This window comes from Neoarius graeffei, chromosome 9 (genome assembly GCF_027579695.1).
Source record: "Neoarius graeffei isolate fNeoGra1 chromosome 9, fNeoGra1.pri, whole genome shotgun sequence".
NCBI lineage: Eukaryota > Metazoa > Chordata > Actinopteri > Siluriformes > Ariidae > Neoarius > Neoarius graeffei.
The window spans coordinates 49,730,064-49,752,846 of NC_083577.1; the positions used below are offsets into that span (position 1 = coordinate 49,730,064).

Genomic DNA, 22,783 nt, shown 5'->3' on the forward strand with positions numbered 1-22,783 from the left:
GGTGGTAGTGTGTAGCCGCCCTTACCGCTTGCCCGAACACAAGAAAAAAGTGGTTTGAGACAAACTCAAGGCCATGCTCGAAATGGGCATAATTGAGGAGTCCCACAGTGACTGGAGCAGCCCAGTGGTCCTGGTTCCCAAGACCGACGGGTCGGTCCGGTTCTGTGTGGACTATAGAAAGGTCAATGCGGTGTCTAAATTTGATGCATACCCAATGCCTCGCATTGATGAGTTGCTTGATCGGTTAGGCGCTGCTCGCTTTTATTCGACACTGGATCTAACAAAGGGATATTGGCAAATCCCCTTGACTCCTCTATCCCGAGAGAAAACGGCCTTTTCCACACCGTTTGGATTACACCAATGTGTCACGCTCCCGTTTGGGTTATTTGGTGCGCCCGCTACATTCCGGCGGCTTATGGACAGGGTCCTCCACCCTCACGCTGCCGCATATCTGGATAATATAATAATCTACAGCCATGATTGGCCGCGGCACTTGGAACACCTGAGGGCCGTTCTAAAGTCGCTGAGGCGTGCGGGCCTCACAGCTAACCCAAAAAAGTGTGCAATTGGGCGGGTGGAAGTACGATATCTGGGGTTCCACTTGGATCCTGGGCAGGTGCGTACCCAAATTAACAAGACTGCAGCGATTGCAGCCTGCCTGAGGCCCAAGACCAAAAAGGAGGGGAGATGGTTCCTGGGGCTGGCTGGCTATTATTGTAGGTTTATACCTAATTATTCGGATGTCACCAGCCCGCTAACCGATCTCACTAAAAAGGCAGCTTCAGGCTGGACGGCTCCCCAGCCTGAGTCGGGCAGTGGGGGTATGGCCAAGCAGCAGTCTGTGAATGGAGGGTGGGGTCGGGGAAGGTAAGTGGCTAAGTCATTCTGCCTGCTGTCAATTAATGTGTGTGTGTTTGTTACAGGGATGGAGCATAAAAGGAGGGGGAGAGCAGAGAAAAGAGGCCCCCGACCAGAATGCATGTGTGCGCGTGCGCACATGTGAGGCTGAAAAGCTAGATATCTCTCTTCAAAAAAAAAAAAAAGTTTGTAAGAACCTCAGGTCCCACCTGCCATGCTTCTGTACTCCACCCACATCAGGGATTTGCTACACCTTCTTTAGCACCTACGGTTCCTACATAACCCGTAACTGCATGTGGAACCCAGCCTGAATATAAGTGCGCCTATGAAGTTGCACCTTGTACCCATGTGTGACAGCCAGCTAGTTAAATGGCATAAAATGTCTGATTCCCTAAACTCAAGTCCCATGTATTCTTAGTCCAACACCTTGCATCTAGGGCTGATGCCATCTTAAGGCTCAAGTATACTTTAGGTTACGATCACACTGCAACTCGCGATGATTTGCGATGGGTTATTGATGAAAATGAGGTGTTTTGGTGGAGATGTTTCCTCAAGCTTTGGGAAGTATTCCCAAACCCATCTGCCAGCATTCAAGGCTTAGTTTGCCAGTGAAAACATCGCCACCAAATTTCAGTGTATGCACTGAAATTTTTCATGGCGTTTTTGGTCACTCCCAAGCTGGAGACACACCAAAAAACAACTCGCGAAACTCTGAGAACATTTGTATTGCGTGATTACCAATTTTTCATCATCAAGTATTCGCAAACCTATCGCGAGCTGTAGTATGATCAGGGCCTTAGCAGATGAAGTCCACGCACTGTGTGCATGACGCAAAACCTAGATTTTGTGTTCATTCGGACTGTATGCGTTGACCGCGCATGTGCGAAACCGTGTGTGTTTACGCTATCCAGTAGGTAAAAGTAGTCGAAATGCAAGATACACAAGAACATTTTAAAACTTTTTCTTCTTCTTGCCTCATTCTTCTTTTTCCAACATCAGCATTAATCATTAAAGAAGCTCTTCTCTCGATTTGCAAAGTTGCACACATGGCTTTTGTGTTCGTGTTTTTATTTTATTCAGCGGATTGTCTTACTATTCAGACCACACTCTTTGCTTGATTAAAAAATCTTTATTGAATGATTTCAAGTCTTAGTATATGGTAGGTGAAGTGGATATTCAATAAAGGCATAGTGGGCATGAGTTCAGAGACATGTACGCATCCAGCAGAAAATTGAGTATACTTTGGAGACGCGTAGCCGTGTCTGCAGAAGTATACTTAGGCATTCATTCAGTGCAGATGACTATGTGGAGCATCTCTGAATATAACACACCTAATAGTTGTCCAGGTTGTTCAGGTATAGTGTTTTTAACGTTTTACTTTAATACTAAAATCATTGTGATAACATGGTTCATGGTATAGGGTCAAATGAAGACATCAACGCATATACCCTGGCTGTTTGTTACAGAATGCCCTCTTTTTCTTTAAAAAAAAAATACGTTAGATCTGATATTCCAACCTCACGGTAGATGAATGCCAACCCAGTCAGCAATCTTCTGAAGCATGAGGCAGGATTAGTCACTCCATAATAACGTTTGCGTTAAAGCACGGTCAAAGTGACTTTCCTGGGGAAGCAAGTCAGAAAACTGCTAAAGACGACTTTCTCCAAGTCACCACATAAGCATAATAAGCATGCGTGTCAAAACTGCAGCTATTAAAAGAACTGGAGCTGAATTACAACAATGGCACCGCTCTCATTTCTAGGTGCATACTTCTAAACATAACTCAACAGCAAAGTAAAAGAATATGCATTCAATATGCATCATTGTGCATACTAATACGGAACACATTTTTGGTTATGCACCTACACTGAAATACACTGTGTTTTAGACAAGGCAATAGAGAGGATATTTGAAAATGCTGGTGTTTATTGTTCTATGATTGCTATAACCAAGCTCCAAATTATCGCAAATAGAGCATAAGTTAATTCGATGGTCAATGATGGAATATATTTTGGTTACACTTAAAATTGAACTGACAGCAATATAAACAACATTCCTGTGTGTAAGACTTCAAACTTTGCATTCATAGCCGTACAAGTGACCCCTGCATTCTTAGTGTTATTACTGACAGTTACAGCGTATTCTGTTGCTTAACTTAGCCATTTCTGGTACACATACAATCCTGTGATATGGAGCTATGATATGTCTATGATTTGCACCACATTAAACTACGTGACGGAAATGGTGAAAATTTCCTGTTCATGCTCATTGTGTGTTTGCTCAAAAGCATCTTTGTATCATCTCTGGTTTCATTCTGGATGAAAAAGCTTTTGAAAAGAATGCACAAATGCAAATGTGCATGGAAATGCTTTTGAAACCAGAACACAACCGTCTAATGTATATTACTGCGGACAAGGCATTGTGCTCCTTGAAAGGCTTCTTGATTCAAATTATGTCCTGAGAAATAAAATTATGAAGTCATTATGTGTGATGAAGCACTGTAGTATAGGCAATCACATGGGTCAAAATGAGAAGATAAAGTAAAGTGTGTTTTAGTGCTTAGGCTCAGCGATGCTGTATGATTAGCACTCTTTATAGCTGTGTAGAAATGCTCTGACAAAGTGCGACTTAGTCCTGCAAGTGGCAGAGCTATAAACACAGTGAGTTCATTATGAGGGGCGGTAGGGCTTACAGACCTTTAGGCACTAATTCAAAGTGAGAATGGGCTAGCCTTGCCAACTCAGTCTTTACCAACTTGTAGACCTACTACTTGCACATCCACATTTCCTCTCTCGCACACTCTTGCCATCTGTGCTGCTCTTATAACCTCAGATTGCAGAGGTCCATGCTGAAGGTGTTCAATTTACTGCAGACAGATGGAGACACTGCTCTTATGATTTCATTACTAAATCCCATATCTACTGCACGCTCTCCATTAGGCCACTAATTAGAAGGTCAAATAGTACTGAGGCACAGCACTTTTTAAAAGAACAGCCTTTCTTGCAAACTTTTCCTATGAAATCAGCAAATATACAGCCTGTAGCCATCAAAAGATCTGATTCTAGACTCCCCTGAAGACAACACAATGTGTAGTTACTACTACAAGAGCACTACTTCTTAAAAAAAAAAAAAAAAAAAGACTAGCCTTGCAATTCACAAAACATGCCACACAAGCAAATCGTCCCACCATTGCTAATTTTAATATTTTCTTATTTCATGGCCATGAAAAATTGGGAGAAAGTAGGTCTGGTCCCAAAACACAGTTTAATCACAGAACTAATCACATTTAGAATCAATGCACCTCCGAAAGCATGTTGAAATATAATCATATCGTCAACCATAAACAGTTTCCGCCTGAACTGTATCAAAGATTCATTATTGCCTTTGCTGTAAAACTGTTAAATAATAGTTTAAAAACTTAAGGGGTAACAAAAAGAATCAAAAGTTACAGCCCTACAGAGTCCTGACTCTCTCTGTCCTGATGCTAACAATAATCTGCCGGCAAACAGAAGAAAGAAAAGTCCTGCTTGTTTCACTGTCCAATTTCAACCTCTATCAAAACCTGAGCTTCCTGCACAACAATGAAAAACAAAGGATAATCTGTAACCACTTATCCTGTGCAGGGTCACAGGCAAGCTGGAGCCTATCCCAGCTGACTATGGGCGAGAGGCGGGTTACACACTGGACAAGTCACCAGATCATAGCAGGGCTGAGACATAGAGACAAACAACCATTCACACTCACACTGTTAGGGTTTTGCTGGGATTCGAACCCAGGTCACTGATGTGATAATCCAGAAAACCCCCACTAGGCCACCAGGGGGATGACTAATGTGCAGAGGCGTGAGGCGAAAGTAGAGTATCAAAAACAGTTTATTTACAATATATACAATCCAAGGGAAAAACAAAAAAGAATAATCCAAAAGCTCAGAAGATCTCATCTCATTATCTCTAGCCGCTTTATCCTGTTCTACAGGGTCACAGGCAAGCTGGAACCTATCCCAGCTGACTACGGGCGAAAGGCGGGGTACACCCTGGACAAGTCACCAGGTCATCACAGGGCTGACACATAGACACAGACAACCATTCACACCTACGCTCAATTTAGAGTCACCAGTTAACCTAACCTGCATGTCTTTGGACTGTGGGGGAAACCGGAGCACCCGGAGGAAACCCACGCGGACACGGGGAGAACATGCAAACTCCGCACAGAAAGGCCCTCGCCGGCCCCAGGGCTCGAACCCAGGACCTTCTTGCTGTGAGGCGACAGCGCTAACCACTACACCACCATGCCGCCCAAGCTCAGAAGATATACAAAAATAAAATTATCCCAAGGTTCAATGTCCAAAATCCAACTCAGAAAAGAAGAGGCAAAAACTCAAACGCTCAGAAGATACAAAGGTCAAAACAAAAATCCACAAAGTCCAAAAGAAAGCAACAAAAACCTAGAATACTAAGCCACAGGCAAGGGAGGGACAGAGAGACCCAGCACTAACAGTAGAGCATAAAGACTCCGTGACTAGGGACGGAACAGAGGGGGTATAAATACACAAAATAAATTGAACACAGGTGACACTAATGAAGACAAACAAGCAATCAACACAAACACAAAACACAGGAACAGAGGCGGCCTCTAGAGGCCAAAACAAACATGACTAGATAAGGAAATAACAGCGGCCTCTAGAGGCCAAAACAGTCCCAGTCCTAACACACATTCACACCTACGGTCAATTTAGAGCCACCAATCAGCCTAACCTGCATGTCTTTGGACTGTGGGGGAAACCTGCACAGACATGGTTTGCTCATGCAAACTCCACACAGAAAGGCCCTTGTCGGCCACTGGGTTCGAACCCAGAATGTTCTTGCTGTGAGGCGACAGTGCTAACCACTACACCACCATGATGGGTTGTATAGGCTAAAATTAAAGTTGATCAAACTGTATGCTTAAACACTAGCAAGTTGCCATTTAATCTCTTTTATTATATCCACATTCACTGGATATGAGCAATTGCGTGCTCTGGTTGGCTACTCAACTACTAGGCTATCAGCTCATTTACAGTGTACTAGGCTATCAGCTCATTTCTCTACCGTGAGTAGAGAAAAACAAAATGGCAGAATGCATCAAGTCAGATATATCACTTTGTTACCAAGTATTTAAAAGAAACAGAAATAGCTAAAAAAGTACAGTTTTTTCTTTTTTCCCCCAGTATCTCCTGTTCCACACTCCAGCCCAGTTGGTGGCGGTAATGCACTTTTACGTTGGTTTGCCAACCGCCAAAAAACCCTAAAGAAGAAGAAAATGGCAGAGCGTGTTGCTGAACAAACCAAGGACGAAATAAAAACTCTACTTGAAAACAAAAACCCTAAAAATACGAAAAAAGCAACAAAATATGGAATAAAAGTATGTGATGGTAAGAATGTATCTTTTTTTATTTTTCAAGAATTATTATTATAGCATTTTCACAAATCGATACTGTCATTTTGCCGGTTTATTTACGTTCTAAGAGGAAATGATTTTGTCGGATGTTTTGTACAAAGTTTTTATTTATCGGATTTGCAAAAAATAAAAATGCTCTGTTTCTCAAAATCCAGTGAATGTGGATAGAATAAAAGTTATTCCACTCAATCTCATCGTACATAGCTTATAGCCTACTCTGCTCTCAGCTCATGTACGATGAGATTGAGTGGAATAACTGTTAAATATATTGCAGTATCTCTTACTTATTGGTGTTAAGAGCCCAAGTGAACATGAGTTCTCAACCCATTTGCCTTGAGGTTTTCTGCCACTACAGGATAACAAATGTTTAAAGACTAATGTATGTGCAAAACAGTGCAAATGTAAACATTGCTTAAATACATTAACTAGACATGGCTATAGAGTGCACTCACACATTAGTAGTAAAGATGCCATAGATGAGATCCTGCTCAGGCAGGTAGAAAGTGCTCTGGAGCTCATTGTAGTAGAAGGGGATCTCTCCAGAGCGGGAGCAGTTCAGCCGAGCCTTGGTGAAAGTGGTCCATGTGTCCTCGAGCAGGAAGCGGCCACCAATGTCATTCTTACAGACACGTGCCACCCGAGAGTACACCGTCTTCCCACAGTCATGTTCTACTGCATTCTCCCTCAGGAAGAAGAAGGTGAACAGTCCAATATCGTAGGCTGAGATGAACTGAGGCTCTGAGAGAAAGAGGGGGAAAGAATATATTCTGATTAGTAATATGCAGCAGACTTTGTGGATACTTACACAAACTCATTCGCACACTCATTCACACCTAGGGGCAGTTTATCATGGGCAATCCACATGTATGTTTTTGGGAAATGGGATGAAACCAGAGAACCAGGAGGAAATCTCTGTGGAGCCAGGGCTAAAAATTAACTTCAGTGCTTGGTTTCCACTCGGGCCAGTATCCCTGAATTCTTAGTGGCCCGGGCCAAAATAAAGTGGCCCTTAAATTTCCTCTCGTCGAACACACACAAAAAAAATTGAATACCATTTTACTTGAATAACACCCTATGGTGTTTAACGTATGCCCCCAGAAATGGATTAATCAACAACATTAATTCTGTGTAATTGTTGTTTAGATATTGTACGTACATTATTCAAACATTACACTACATTACAGTCATTTAGCTGATGTTTTTATTCAAAGTGACTGTCTCAGTAGCCAAGAGAATCCAAGAGCGATCAGTGCTGAAGTACTAGTATAAACAAATAGCCTACAAATACCATCCAATATCTGGAATGATCAGGGTAGTTAAGAAGTTGAAGAAGCTTGAACAAATACATAGACAAGGAATTATTGAAGTATGGTATGTTTATTGTTCAGCTTTGCGATGATCTGGTGACTTGTCCAGGGTGTACCCTGCCTCTCGCCCATAGTCAGCTGGGATAGGCTCCAGCTTGCCTGTGACCCTGTAGAACAGGATAAGCGGCTACAGATAATGGATGGATGGATGGATGGATGGATGGATGGATGGATGGATGTTTATTGTTTCCAAAGTTTGATAGCATTTGCATCTGCATTAAAATGGTTAGCCTATGCTTCTCTGACCTAGCTTTTGCTTCTTGAGCCGATACAAGAGACATTAGGGTACAGTAGGCTGGTAGAGTTCTATTAGACTAGAGCTAGGTGCTTATGGTTAATATTGGTTATACAACCCCGATTCCAAAAAAGTTGGGACAAAGTACAAATTGTAAATAAAAATGGAATGCAATAATTTACAAATCTCAAAAACTGATATTGTATTCACAATAGAACATAGACAACATATCAAATGTCGAAAGTGAGACATTTTGAAATTTCATGCCAAATATTGGCTCATTTGAAATTTCATGACAGCAACACATCTCAAAAAAGTTGGGACAGGGGCTGGAAAAGTTAAAGGTACAAAAAGGAACAGCTGGAGGACCAAATTGCAACTCATTAGGTCAATTGGCAATAGGTCATTAACATGAGTGGGTATAAAAACAGCATCTTGGAGTGGCAGCGGCTCTCAGAAGTAAAGATGGGAAGAGGATCACCAATCCCCCTAATTCTGCGCTGACAAATAGTGGAGCAATATCAGAAAGGAGTTCAACAGTGTAAAATTGGAAAGAGTTTGAACATATCATCATCTACAGTGCATAATATCATCAAAAGATTCAGAGAATCTGGAAGAATCTCCGTGCGTAAGGGTCAAGGCCGGAAAACCATACTGGGTGCCCGTGATCTTCGGGCCCTTAGACGGCACTGCATCACATACAGGCATACTTCTGTATTGGAAATCACAAAATGGGCTCAGGAATATTTCCAGAGAACATTATCTGTGAACACAATTCACTGTACCATCCGCCGTTGCCAGCTAAAACTCTATAGTTCAAAGAAGAAGCCGTATCTAAACATGATCCAGAAGCGCAGACGTCTTCTCTGGGCCAAGGCTCATTTAAAATGGACTGTGGCAAAGTGGAAAACTGTTCTGTGGTCAGACGAATCAAAATTTGAAGTTCTTTATGGAAATCAGGGACGCCGTGTCATTCGGACTAAAGAGGAGAAGGACGACCCAAGTTGTTATCAGCGCTCAGTTCAGAAGCCTGCATCTCTGATGGTATGGGGTTGCATTAGTGCGTGTGGCATGGGCAGCTTACACATCTGGAAAGACACCATCAATGCTGAAAGGTATATCCAGGTTCTAGAGCAACATATGCTCCCATCCAGACGACGTCTCTTTCAGGGAAGACCTTGCATTTTCCAACATGACAATTCCAAACCACATACTGCATCAATTACAGCATCATGGCTGCGTAGAAGAAGGGTCCGGGTACTGAACTGGCCAGCCTGCAGTCCAGATCTTTCACCCATAGAAAACATTTGGCGCATCATAAAATGGAAGATACGACAAAAAAGACCTAAGACAGTTGAGCAACTAGAATCCTACATTAGACAAGAATGGGTTAACATTCCTATCCCTAAACTTGAGCAACTTGTCTCCTCAGTCCCCAGACGTTTACAGACTGTTGTAAAGAGAAAAGGGGATGTCTCACAGTGGGAAACATGGCCTTGTCCCAACTTTGAGATGTGTTGTTGTCATGAAATTTAAAATCACCTAAATTTTCTCTTTAAATGATACATTTTCTCAGTTTAAACATTTGATATGTCATCTATGTTCTATTCTGAATAAAATATAGAATTTTGAAACTTCCACATCATTGCATTTCGTTTTTATTTACAATTTGTACTTTGTCCCAACTTTTTTGGAATCGGGGTTGTAGTTATGGTATTTGGCAGATGCTTTTGTCCAAAGTGATTTAAAAGATATAAACACTACATTATTAGTAAAACAATACAATCGCTCTCCTCTGACATAGCCTACCTTCCATGTTGACAGCTGCTGCATGACTGCAGGATTTCCCTTTTTTGCTCTGGCTAGGCTCAACCTCAGCCTTTAAGCAAACAAGCTCACCCTCTCTTTTACATATAATTTTGCCAATTTTAATACGGTGTAGATAATTGCATGCCTCTGTGCTTTTGCAGTCCCTTAGCTCATCGCCATCAACGCCCTCATTAAGAATAAAATAATTGACAATGTCAACGTAGCTGACTTCGGGCCACAACTTCATGTCATCTATCCGTTCCGTGAGGGTAGATGGATGGGGCACTTTGATAGTATTTTTCCCAGAGCAAGTCAGAGAATCAGACCCGTGTAACCATCTTTTAGTCATCTTTGAGCTTAACTACCTAGCAGTTAGCGTTAGCTACAAACGTCAACACGGTGGAGCGGAAGAAAGATCCCAGCTTCTGCTATGACGCAGCAATGAATCATGGGAAGGGTCAGGGTTCGGGAAAGTTGTGTGCTGTGTCTGAAATCACTCACTCATTCACTACTCCCTACTCACTATCTAGGGAATTCGAAATAGGAGGACTATATAGTGAGCTCATTGGTAAAATGAGGGAAAAAAAGACAAAACACTTTCGGACACTACTCCACCGCACCGTTATTTACGTCATTACTGTCGCACAAGTAAAACGTGACAGATCAGCCGGCTGGTGGGTTTTGAAAATAATAAATACATGCATGCATTTTTGTGATAAATACATATTATATTGAGCGTATTTCCCACATTAATAAATACAAAGTACTTTGTGTCTGCTGCATCTTTCAGTTCTTTTAAATCAAAGCTGAATCCTTTCTTCTTTGCCGCTGCCTTTTATTAAATCAAATTTGAGGCTTTTGATTAATTCCTCGCTCTGCACTGTAACTTCTCATCTCATCTCATTATCTGTAGCCGCTTTATCCTTCTACAGGGTCGCAGGCAATTTGGAGCCTATCCCAGCTGACTACGGGCGAAAGGCGGGGTACACCCTGGACAAGTCGCCAGGTCATCACAGGGCTGACACATAGACACAGACAACCATTCACACTCACATTCACACCTACGGTCAATTTAGAGTCACCAGTTAACCTAACCTGCATGTCTTTGGACTGTGGGGGAAACCGGAGCACCCGGAGGAAACCCACGCGGACACGGGAAGAACATGCAAACTCCACACAGAAAGGCCCTCGCTGGCCACGGGGCTCGAACCCAGGACCTTCTTGCTGTGAGGTGACAGCGCTAACCACTACACCACCGTGCCGCCCTTGTCTTATTCTATTTTAGCTTATTTTCTATTATCTTACCATTTTTAATTGTACTTGAATGTCTATTTATAATGTGTTTCTTCCTCCGTCCATTCACCCCAACACGCTACAATATTCTTGCCATTTTCACACCACAGCTTGTAAATTTGTCTCGTGCCCGTTGTCATAAGGGAAAAACAAACGACTGCATACTCAATCTAAAATACTTAACAGTCTTTATGAAACAGATTTTATAGCTCTGTGAAAATACGTGACTGCAATGCATGACGGCATATATTGCTTGGTTAGTGACCATTAGTTGTACACTACTTTTCACAGTGCATTGTGGGATACTGTGAGTCCACTATACAGGCATGTGAAAAAATTAGGACACCTCATGAAATCCTGTGTATTTTAAAATATATTTGGACATATGGGTATTTAATGTAAATTTTAATTAAAATGAGGGATCCAAGTAATATAACTAAACAATAAAAAAATAAGAAAAGCCTTTTTAAAACTTTCTGTAAAATTTAATTAAAAAATAATGCAATTTCTGGTGAGGAATAAATTAGGACACCCCCCTATATTATCCCTCTTAAAATGTTGAAAATCCCAAACAGGTGCATCACGTCAGGTGCACATGATTAGTACATCGTTACCCAGCATTTGAATGGAGCCTTGCCCTATTTAAACCTCAAATTTAGTTTGGTGTGGCCCTGACAGTTGGGATGTTGAGGTGAGCGCCATGGTGAGGTCTAAAGAGCTTCCTGATGCCCTCAGAAAGAAGATTGTGGCCGCTTACGACTCTGGTAAAGGATTCAAAAAGATTTCAAAAGCATTTAACATTAGCCATTCCACCATTCGCAAAATTATTTACAAGTGGAGGACATTTAAAACAACTGCCACCATGCCAAGATCTGGCCGTCCGAGCAAGTTTACCCCAAGAGCAGAACGCAAGATGGTCAAAGAGGTCCTGAAAAATCCTAAAGTGTCATCAAGGGAATTACAGCAGGTTCTGGCAACTGTCAATGTGAAAGTGCACGACTCTACCATCAGAAAGAGACTGCACAAGTGTGACTTGCATGGGAGGTGTGCAAGGAAGAAACCTTTGCTCTCTAAAAAAAACATCAAGGCCAGACTGAAGTTTGCCAGAGAGAACATAGACAAAGACCACGACTTCTGGAATAAGGTTCTTTGGACAGATGAGTCTAAAATTGAATTATTTGGACACCAGAACAGAAGACATGTTTGGCGTAAACCAAATACAGCCTTCCAAGAAAAGAACCTCATACCAACTGTAAAGCATGGAGGGGGCAGTGTCATGGTTTGGGGATGCTTTGCTGCAGCAGGACCTGGCCAACTCACCATCATAGAATCCACCATGAATTCTACTGTGTATCAGAGGGTGCTTGAAGAAAATGTGAAACCATCTGTCAAAAAATTAAAGCTGAAGCGTAACTGGATACTGCAACAAGACAATGACCCAAAGCATACCAGCAAATCCACCAAGGACTGGCTAAAAAAGAAGAAGTGGAGAGTCCTGGAATGGCCAAGTCAAAGCCCTGATCTTAATCCCATCGAAATGCTGTGGGGTGACTTGAAACGGGCTGTACATGCAAGACACCCCTCAAACATCTCACAGCTAAAAGAATTCTGCATTGAGGAGTGGGCCAAACTTTCTCCTGATCGATGTCAGAGACTGGTAAAAGGCTACAAAATGCGTCTCGTTGAAGTTATATCAGCCAAAGGGGGCAACACTAGCTACTAGGGGGTAGGGTGTCCTAACTTTTTCCTCCATTGAAATACATACTTTATTTTTTTTCTTTTTTTGGATTTGTCAAACAATGTTCATTTTTGTTGTTAAATTGCAATCAAATCACTTTCTTTTTGAAAAATACATAAAAACATGCCTGGATATTGGTATGTGTACCATTTCTAAATAAAAAGCTGATTATTTAATGGGGTGTCCTAATTTTCTCACATGCCTGTATAGGGTGTAATAATTCTCACTATACATTCGGACAGCACTACAAAATGGCGAATTCACTATATAGTCCACTATATAGTGAGTAATGAGTGAGTTCGGACACAGCAGTGGATATTGTGGAGCGATCTGTAAACTCACGAACAGCTTTGAATTTTGCACTTTAGAACTAAACTTTTACTAGAATTCACGAACTCAGAGTTAGGGAAAGGAAAGCAAAGAAAAGAAAGGTACTCCAAGGAAGGAACATTTTATTTAATTTTTATTGTAATTTTTTCATACTTCTCAAATCATAGTCGCCCTTTGGGCGACCAAACCTCAACTCTCGTGGCCAGGGTCAGTTTTCAGTCACCACTGGCAACCGTGCAACTGCCAAGTAGAGCCCTGCACTCCCGCGGGAGTCCCGCGGGACCCGACGCAAAGCAGTGCGGCGCGGGACAAATTTTGAAAGCTCATTGCGGGCGTGGGCGAGAGGGGGAGTGCACAATGCGGGAACGGGTGGGAGAGGTGATAAGCTGCAGTCCCGCTAACTAAAAACGTGTTTAAAATAAAATTTATAAATTCTTAATTTATGTCTATCATATATAATTTGTGCTGGATATTTTATTTGGCGTTAATAAAAACATTTTAAGATGCCTAAATTTGCGGATGTGGTCTAATCTCGCGTATGTTTCCGATTCCTTTCCGCTCTTCCGTGTTTGAGATCTCCGATCATGGCAGAAGAGCAGAGCTCCTCTAGTGAAGCTCACAATGGGTATCTCTGTAAAGCCTCAGCTGCGCATGCCGCCTGGCAACGCGCACCCTCGCTACGTGCGCTAGGCGAAGGATGGGTCAGTGGAGAGCTCAGCTAAGCTCAGCATGTTTAATTCCCCAAGCCAATGACAAGAACTTTCGTGAGAAATAATGCGAACGTCTGCATCATGCGGGATTTGCAGGCGGGAGCGGGACAAAATATGGCAGGCGCGGGTGGGAGCGGGACTGAAAATCATAATTCTTTGCGGGAGCGGGACTGCGCAATGCGGGAGCGGGCGGGAGCGGGACTAAAAATTCTGTCCCGCGCAGACCTCTACTGCCAAGATTCAACCCTGTGGACCCAAGGAGAACACAAGTCTACACAGACAGTAACCCCAGTTCACGAAAGAAACAGAGACCCTAGAGCTGTGAGACAGCAATGCTACCTCCATCATCATTTATATACTCAAAATCTAGCTCTGTTCTCACCACTATATCACCATAATAATTAGGTCACGTTTATGTGGTTGGCCTGCCATTTCTGTCTAATTTTACACTTTTCATGCTTTCGCTTTCAAACACAAAATTGTCACTGTATAAATCTTGAGGAAAAAGACATTTGAGGAAGAAACCTTGAGAGGAACGAGACTCAAAAGGCGAAGCCATCCTCTTCTCGGTGACACCATACAGAGAGAATATAAATCACTACTATTCTACTACTGTATTTTAAAGCGTCAAGCAGTGCTAAGCGTGCTGGAAAGATCTTCATTATGAGCATCACGATCATTCTGTAAATAAACTGAAAGCTTTTTAAACTGCTACAGCATCCCAGAACATCATGCACTGACATTACCAGAGGCACAAAGAATGGGGTTTTCTCCGTGTGTGTAGTGTGCAGCTGGATTTGACTGAATACTCATCAACTAAAGGTACGTAGAGTCTTCTGGATATCGAGTAATCATTTAAAGACCTGTAAATACATATTTAATACACTAACCTTTTTATATAGTTCTGTTTAGCTTAAACTTTTATTATTAGTCATCTATGTGTAGTAATTATTTTGGGCATTGTTGCATTGCTGCAAATAGTTCAGTGGTGTACTTCCAACGAGCAGATTTTTCTGTGACTGAGAGGTAGGCCAGTCTGTTCATGTTGTATAAGTGTGCCCATGTTTGTAGGCTTGTGCACGACTGTACAGTTATATGTGGGTGTGAATATTACAAACAGTATTTTTCTACTTGCACAGTGAAAGTAAACAGATCGGTTCGAGCCTGTGTCCTGTGTGTGTTTGAGATCATGCCAGGTTTGCAGCTTCTCAGGTAGCACAGACTTCAACTTGGAGCCAAAACTCAGGGCTTATTCCAATCCCATTCCAATTCACTTCATTATTAAAATGTAGTCAGTCAGCACCTTATATGCAGGCGCACAATGCAACAACGGGCCAGGTGAAGGAGGACCCTGGAGGTCTGTGACGTTCTTTCCTCACCCCCATCGGAACAGACTTATGAATGAAAATGAGATTTTAATTCACACTTCACTTTCTAAGGGTTATCTTCACATCCCAGTGGCTTGGTGAGTAAGTGCTATTTTTTACAGGTGGGATATACTGGAGCTGAATTTGGGCATGAGAAGCACAGCACCATAAATCCGACAGATTATATTTCACACCAAGGCATAGAATTGAGTCTTTGTGCTTCCACCTACCAGATGGGGAAAATGTGCATGTATGTATGTGTGTATTAACTCTACCTCTCCCTACCTATTTTTTTTCCTGCATCCCCTCACTTCATATCTCCCACAGTGGAGTTAGGTGGGTGTCTCTGGTAGAGTGGAGCATTGCGGCAGCAATTTCACCCTCATCCTGCTGTGAGGAATAATTATACTACTGCCTTGCAGAGAGCTGATCTGTTCCACCTGAGGCAAACGCTGCTTGTTGCTCTATAAGTAAGCTTTAACAGCTGCTTTGCTTGAAGTAAATAACATGTGAAGACACGAGAGACATGAGATTCACTACCGACACGTGGATCTTCATGCATAATATCCGAGTCTTATACTCGTACACTAAAATGGATACACACATGTAAGTAAGCCACATATATTCCCAGTAGTCAAACCAGTGATAGGTGAGTGTTGTTTTGAACCTGGTTGTGTTGAGTCATGTAATGTTTTGCAAAGACATTTATGAGTAGCACGCTGTGTGAGCACAATCGCTATCAGGCGCGTTAAAATGTAAATAACTTTTCTAGAATTTCACCAAAACTCATTGAATTTTCAGCATTGTAAGAGAACTCCCTAAAGTATTATTCAGCAAAACCCCAGAATGATAGCACAAATCTAGAATCTTTAACAGAATTTTAGTTCTTAAAATTTAACGTAATTATGGACGTCACGCGTAACATTTACACCCGTGAAAAATCACTTTGAATGCTGTTTTGAAAGTTTTGATCAAATATTCTCTATAATTAAAAAAAAAAAAAAAATCGCTTAAATATTATAAACACAGTCTTTTAATGTATCAAAAAATAATTTTGATAAAGCAAGGAAATTCGGAAGAAAATTTGTTTTCTCTTTTGCTTGTTGTGTGCGTCACGCTACCAAAATCTAACTAACCCCTTCACGAACAATTCCAACTTTCATGGACTTGTAGCGCGAATAAACCTTTCAAAAAATATATATAATACTTCTCACCCAGTAAATTAGAATCCTGGTGATTTATATCCTCGTAGCTTCAGTAGATCTAGAGATTTAGTCGATTTAGTAAATCCCAAACGCTGTGAAACACGCTAGCCATCTATGGTGAGAAGTGCTGCTGTAGTTGAGAAACTCTCATTTCTCCCGCTTCCAACTAACTCCGTGACCCAGACCAAAATAACAATGTCACGCTCATCACTTAAGGATGATTTATGCCAAGTTTCACAGAAAAATACAGCGAAATAAACTTGCTAGAAGCATTTTTCAAAATCCCAAACATTATGAAACATTTCTGAAATCATAGGGTTTCAGGTTACAAATTTCGAGAATAGAGAAATTGCGGTGCAAAAGTTTGCCACTCAACTCGCGAAAATACTCCATCCTAGCGAGTTTCACAACCGAACTAGGCTACGTGACAGTCCGTGACCACCCAGGAATGTTCTAGAAGGTACGCTGCTAGGCACGTGCGATCGAGAAAGACGCCACGTGAAGGTAGTAAAGGTAGTATTTCCACTGTCTTATGACGTTTTTGCTTGTTTTAGCCCGATAAACAATGCATTATGGGTAATCATTAAAATGCTGATTTCAAGGTTAAAATGGGTAAAAACAACTAATTTATATAGATATTGTAAAAATTGTGCCTAATAGTTATTTCAGTGCATAAAATCAAAACCTGAATTTTTTTATTTTTTTCCCTATGTTACACCAGTGTGCATCTATAGCATGCTACTCATCATTGTGTTACTCATACCATTGAGCCATTTGGAGTTGTACTGGGCAGTCCTCAAAGGAGGCATGTTTCCCAGGCTGCGGTAAATGACTGGGTCCCGGCCAGAGAAGTCAATGACCGTGGCGGCGTACAGCTCTCCGCTGTCTGTCACAACCGCCGTAGAGTTATGGCGAGGGTCATAAGGGCAGCGTGCCACTCCGTTCACCCGCTCCAATATCCTGCTTATATTCCCCACCTGAGACGGAAGGGAAGGAATCAATTAGATGCTCCAATTCCTTTAAAAAAAAAAAAAACCTTATCAAATCTAATATTCTCTAACTGCTGAGTTAGTCACTTACCTCTCTGATGATGCACAGAGGCTGGAACGCGTTGGTGCCACAGGTCATCACCTCTGTCTTGTTAACCAGAAGCACTCGGATGTAGTTCTGACACTCCAGCTACAGAAAACGTCAACTCTGTCAGGATGTTACAGCACTGCTGTTTCCTCAAATACCACATAAGTCACCTACATCTGACCTCAGGTCATCCTGTAATTATCAGTTAATTATAAGTGCTGCTACAACAGACATTCGGGATATTCAGCTTCTTCTGAGCTTGGTTAAGCAGGCACATTTCTTCAAACAGGGAGGGATGGAGTGTCTTGGAAAGAAAAGTGCACGGAATATATTAGCACCGGGAAACTGACAGTGGTTTGTGTTCTCCACTTTAAATGATGGCTGCTGCTGCCGTGTTGTTCTATAGTTCCTCAATTAGAGAGTAAGCAACTGGAAGCTCAGTGCTAACAGAGAGGAAGTCTGAGTTGTTGGGAACTCCGAGAACTGCTACAAACACCTCCAAATTGAAAAGGCCATGTTATCCCTTAGCACAGCCTTTCTCACCCAGGGTGCCGTGGCACCCCGGGGTGCCGTCAAAAAATGATATATTCTAACATTGAAATAAATAAAATGAATTAAAATTCCAAAAAACAATAGTTACACTAATGCAGATCATCGCCGCCTCATGCATCATCAAAATTTGTCTCACGGCCCCCTTTCCCATGTCACAACGTCACTGCCGGGGTCGGTGTATGGTCAGCGTGACTGCGTATATTTTATATGGGGGTGCCTTGAGAATTTGCATACTTCTGAAGGGCGCCGTGACTGAAAAAAGGTTGAGAAACGCTGCCTTAGCATATTCCTGTCAATATATGGAACTGGTCAAAGCAAATATGAAGCATGTTTGTAAAAAAATTAAACTTATGAGCTATAAAACCATCTTAATGTGTTAATCCTGTACCGAAACTCTAAAAGCTAAAATGAGCTGAGGTCAGACCTGATGTTCAGATTTTGCAAATGAGATTACTTTTTTCGCCAGTTAGCTCTTTTTCTACAGATAAAAGTGTCACAGTAATCAATCCACCAAGGCAGCCTGATCACAGTATTTCTTATCAGCACCACAGGGGGACCTTGTCTGGCATGCTGAAATGCGAAAAAGAGCCATCATAAGCACCTGGTAAATGCTGTGTTTCAATCAGCATATTAAAGCTGCACACGAGCACTGATGTGGCATAAATTATTTATTATTCACAACACATTATTCATTAACTGGAGATTTGTGCTTTCGCAAACTCGAGATAAATGCGCTTTGCACGGTGTCCTCCTACCGTACGAGCCAAACCTATTGTCTTTCCTCTATCCAATGGGATGGCAGCATTTTGAAAGAAATGTTACTATTCAGCAGTGAAACCAGGGTATCAAGGTTACCTCCGTCTTCCCTTTGCTTTGACAGGACCTCCTGGTGTCTTCGTCTGGGCCCCATTCGGTCGCCTAGGAAACCAAAATACATGTTGAGAAGTGACTTGCAGCATTCACTACCAGCCAGCAGACGTTCAGCTCGAGGCATGTTGCACAACTGTGCAATACTGCATTTAGCCAGATGTGTTTGAAGACATTAATCTTATTGATGCTCGTTTATTATGTAAACAGCTATAGGTATAAGTGGGGCAGTGGCTTAAAAGGGTGAGGTAAAGAAACCGGATGAAATTTGCATGTAAATGCCTTTGACTAGCTTTTTTCTTTTTCCCAAGCGGAGAAATCCAGCCTTCCCTCCTTTCACTAGCTCCAATGTCATTGTAACAATTACACCACTTTGTAGCAGCTGGTCCAGTGTTCAGTTCTAGAGACAAACTGAAACCGTTCATACCAGCCATCATACCTCACACGCATACGTGTATTATATACTACATATGGATAGTCTACTGTATATAGCGTGAATATAAGGCTCAAAGCTACTGTTTTTCTCCATTCCCATCTTTACACAAAATTGGAGCCACATCCTCCACAATCTTCTGACGAACAGCTCTCATTCCAGTCTGTCTCACCTAAAAATAGTCTTCTGCTCAGCCCAGTGTGTTTGAGAGTGAAAAAAAAAATATATGGCACAGAGCAGAGATAATATAAGAAACTCGAGTTCCTTTCCATCCTGTTCTCCACTTTCTACCAAGTAAAATGCACACCACCTGGACGAAATGAGCTGCTCTGGCTCCCTAAAATTACATTCATAATACCGCTTCCCTTTTCTCCACATAAAGCTCTGTGCTAAAGAGGATAAAGAGTAATCAGTTAAGCAATACCGAACCTTTATTTGAAGTATGATTTGTTCAGTGTAACATAAGCATTGACATATTAACCAAAATGTAAAGAACTAAAACTATGACAATAAACAAAAGGCTCTTCAAAAGTCTCCATATCCCTGATGGGCCCCTTCATTCATCAGTAGCATCATGGCTCAAATATTCTGAATAAGACGGTCACTCGTGATTTTCATCTCTCCCCCAAAACCTATGCTGGCTCTCGCTCACTAGGATACGATGATGGTGTGACGTCAGAGCAAACAAACCCCCATCACTTACACAAACTGAAAAGCTGTATTTTTCAACATAGTGACAGAGTGTGCTAGGATACGAGTGGGGGTTGTTTGTGAGAAATGCCTTTGTGGTGAGTCATAGTTGGGGTCATTAGCATCTTGTCTTTGAAGCCGTTTATAGAGAAGTCCGTCAGCTTAACCCTGACCTTAACCATGGCAGCCCCCTCTTTTCACCACGCTGAAACAAAGCCAGCCCTCCACTGCCGTTCCCAATGCACATTCTGAGAAGTGGGTCTGTGAAAGGCGTACTGTGTGCCATGTTTGGTGAGGGCCACAATAGGGTGCCTGGGACTTTGCCACCCTTAGGGGAGCTACTATCCACCTGGTAGTGAAGCAGCAATGCTGGCTTTTCACTCAGGAGAAGATAAAACGTCTGAATGGCAAATTGCCCCTGACAAGCGTCACATTTCATACAAAAACTGATGAAATAACGTAGACCAAGAATGTACACCTATAATTACCTAATTACCTTCCTACTCGCCAAGTAATGTTGGCAATTAAACTCTATAGTTACTCTGTAGTTAATTTCTTAAGCAACACTTTGATTTGTTGCACATTCATTTTCTTTGCTGGATAAAGCAAATTTTAGTTGTAAAGATCAGAATGCTGAAGTTCATTAAATAGAAAACGATACAAAATAAATTGATAAAATATTACATTTTATACTGGTGTAATTCCTTAAGACCTTGTAAGTCTTTTCGGAACGGGGGGAAATTAAAGTCAGTTTTAAAGATTTAAGTCCTAACAGTTAATATGGCAGCTGTGAAGGCAATAATGAGTGTAATAGCACAGCACTCTCCAATGGATTTCTGCAATTTTATCTCACTTATGTTAAAGAAAAGCCACGGTCATGTGTATCTCTCTCTCTCTCTCTCTCTCTCTCTCGTCCCAGCCAACATTTCTCCAGCCTTTCTTCAGATCCAGAAATACTGGTCAAATATACTCTGCATCCTATGCTAAATTGGAACATGAAGATCTCATCTCATCTCATTATCTCTAGCCGCTTTATCCTGTTCTATAGGGTCGCAGCCAAGCTGGAGCCTATCCCAGCCGACTACAGGCGAAAGGTGGGGTACACCCTGGACAAGTCGCCAGGTCATCACAGGGCTGACACATAGACACAGACAACCATTCACACTCACATTCACACCTACGGTCAATTTAGAGTCACCAGTTAACCTAGCCTGCATGTCTTTGGACTGTGTGGGAAACCGGAGCACCCGGAGGAAACCCACGCGGACACGGGGAGAACATGCAAACTCCGCACAGAAAGGCCCTCGCCGGCCACAGGGCTCGAACCCGGTACCCTGGGCCCGCCCATCCTAAGCGTGACGCAACACGAGGGCCTGTTCCGAGCTTAGTCTGGCCAGGCAGGCTATCTACAGCATTTCCAAGCTCCCGAAAAATCGGGAACCAATCAACTTTGAGCATCTCCAACGGCCCTGGGTAGAGGCGTGTTCAAGGCAGTGACGTAGTAGAACTGCGACCGGAAGCCATAGATTGTTTACAGAATCTATGCCAGAAGCGCTTCATTCACATCACGAATATGGAGCAGCGGCAAGCCTTTAACACAGCGGTAGATGCTGTATTGAAAGCATTCAACGGGAAGTTCTCATTGAAAACGGAGCAAAGAGCAGCCCTGGAGGTATTTATTGAAAGGAAGGACGTTTTCGCCTTGCTCCCGACCGGCTTCGGTAAGAGTTTAATCTACCAGTTAGCCCCGTCGCGTCGCATATGTCAGAGGAAAGAGTGATGTGATTGGTTTAAGCTTCGTCACAGCCTTTTCTGGCTTCGACCAGTAGCAAACTGAGGCATTTCAGGGAGGCGGGTCAACCACGGGCTCTGGGAAATGGTTTGGCTTAATAGCTTGGCCAGACCAAATGCTCGCAGAGCTTTGAAGTCGCGTTAGCCAGGCTACGAACCCGGACCTTCTTGCTGTGAGGTGACAGCGCTAACCACTACACCACCGTGCCACCCGTAATTTATTATTATTACAACATTCTTTACATTTTTACATTATTGAACATTAACGAATTACATTATTGAGGAAATGTAAATGTGCACAGTATGCATATATGGCAGCTGCGAATTATATGTTTCCACTTAGAGTCTGATTTTGCTGATAAGGCAGTTGTATCTGTTGTGCATAACTAATATCAGGTGTGACGACTAATTATGATCCATGAATATTACCAATGAGGCACCTACACCCGAACACCGTTAATGTCTTTTGGACATTTTGCTACTTGCTACAAACAAAGTTATTTCACTGTTAAACTAGAGTGACATGGCTTTTTGTCTGCTGACTCTACATCAAGCAACTCCAACTCCAGAACAGCTGAATAATAATAATAATAAGAAGAAGAAAATAATTAACTTTACACATCAGTGGTCCAACTGCCTGACAGGATATTCTGAATTTAGTCTCAATTTTTCATATAAAACATAAAAAGAACTCATTTTCATCCTCAACTTTCCTCAGTTGTGCTTTGTTTTACTTAAGGCTGCGTCAACATTAATACAGTTTAGTTTTAAAACGCCGTCTTAAAACGAAAATGTTCTTGGGCCAAGCAAATGTTTTAGTGATGCATTTTAAAGCTAAAATGTATTAATGTGGCCTAACTTTCCCTCGACATTTTTGCTGTGCTTGATAAAGGTGTGTAAGCTCCATCCCATTTCCAGCTAGAGTAGCAGGCTTTCCACTGAACCTTATAATACTGAACCTTCAAGATCTGTAGGCTTCAAGGGGACCTCCTTGATCCCGCCCTGTTTCGTCCTTTAACACAGTT

At 42.1% G+C, this 22,783-nt stretch overlaps 1 protein-coding gene across 3 annotated transcripts in view; it reads right to left on the bottom strand.

Moving 5' to 3' along the window:
- Window positions 1–22,783, bottom strand: part of sema5ba (sema domain, seven thrombospondin repeats (type 1 and type 1-like), transmembrane domain (TM) and short cytoplasmic domain, (semaphorin) 5Ba) — a 249,449-nt gene that overhangs the window by 54,237 nt on the left and 172,429 nt on the right. For all 3 annotated transcript variants that reach the window (XM_060929724.1, XM_060929722.1, XM_060929723.1), the window contains exons 6-9: window positions 18,833–18,895; window positions 17,429–17,527; window positions 17,112–17,325; window positions 6,747–7,032 (exon numbers count right to left, since the gene is read on the bottom strand). In XM_060929724.1, the coding sequence (XP_060785707.1) occupies window positions 6,747–7,032; window positions 17,112–17,325; window positions 17,429–17,527; window positions 18,833–18,895 (662 nt within the window). The remainder of the gene's footprint in view (window positions 1–6,746; window positions 7,033–17,111; window positions 17,326–17,428; window positions 17,528–18,832; window positions 18,896–22,783) is intronic.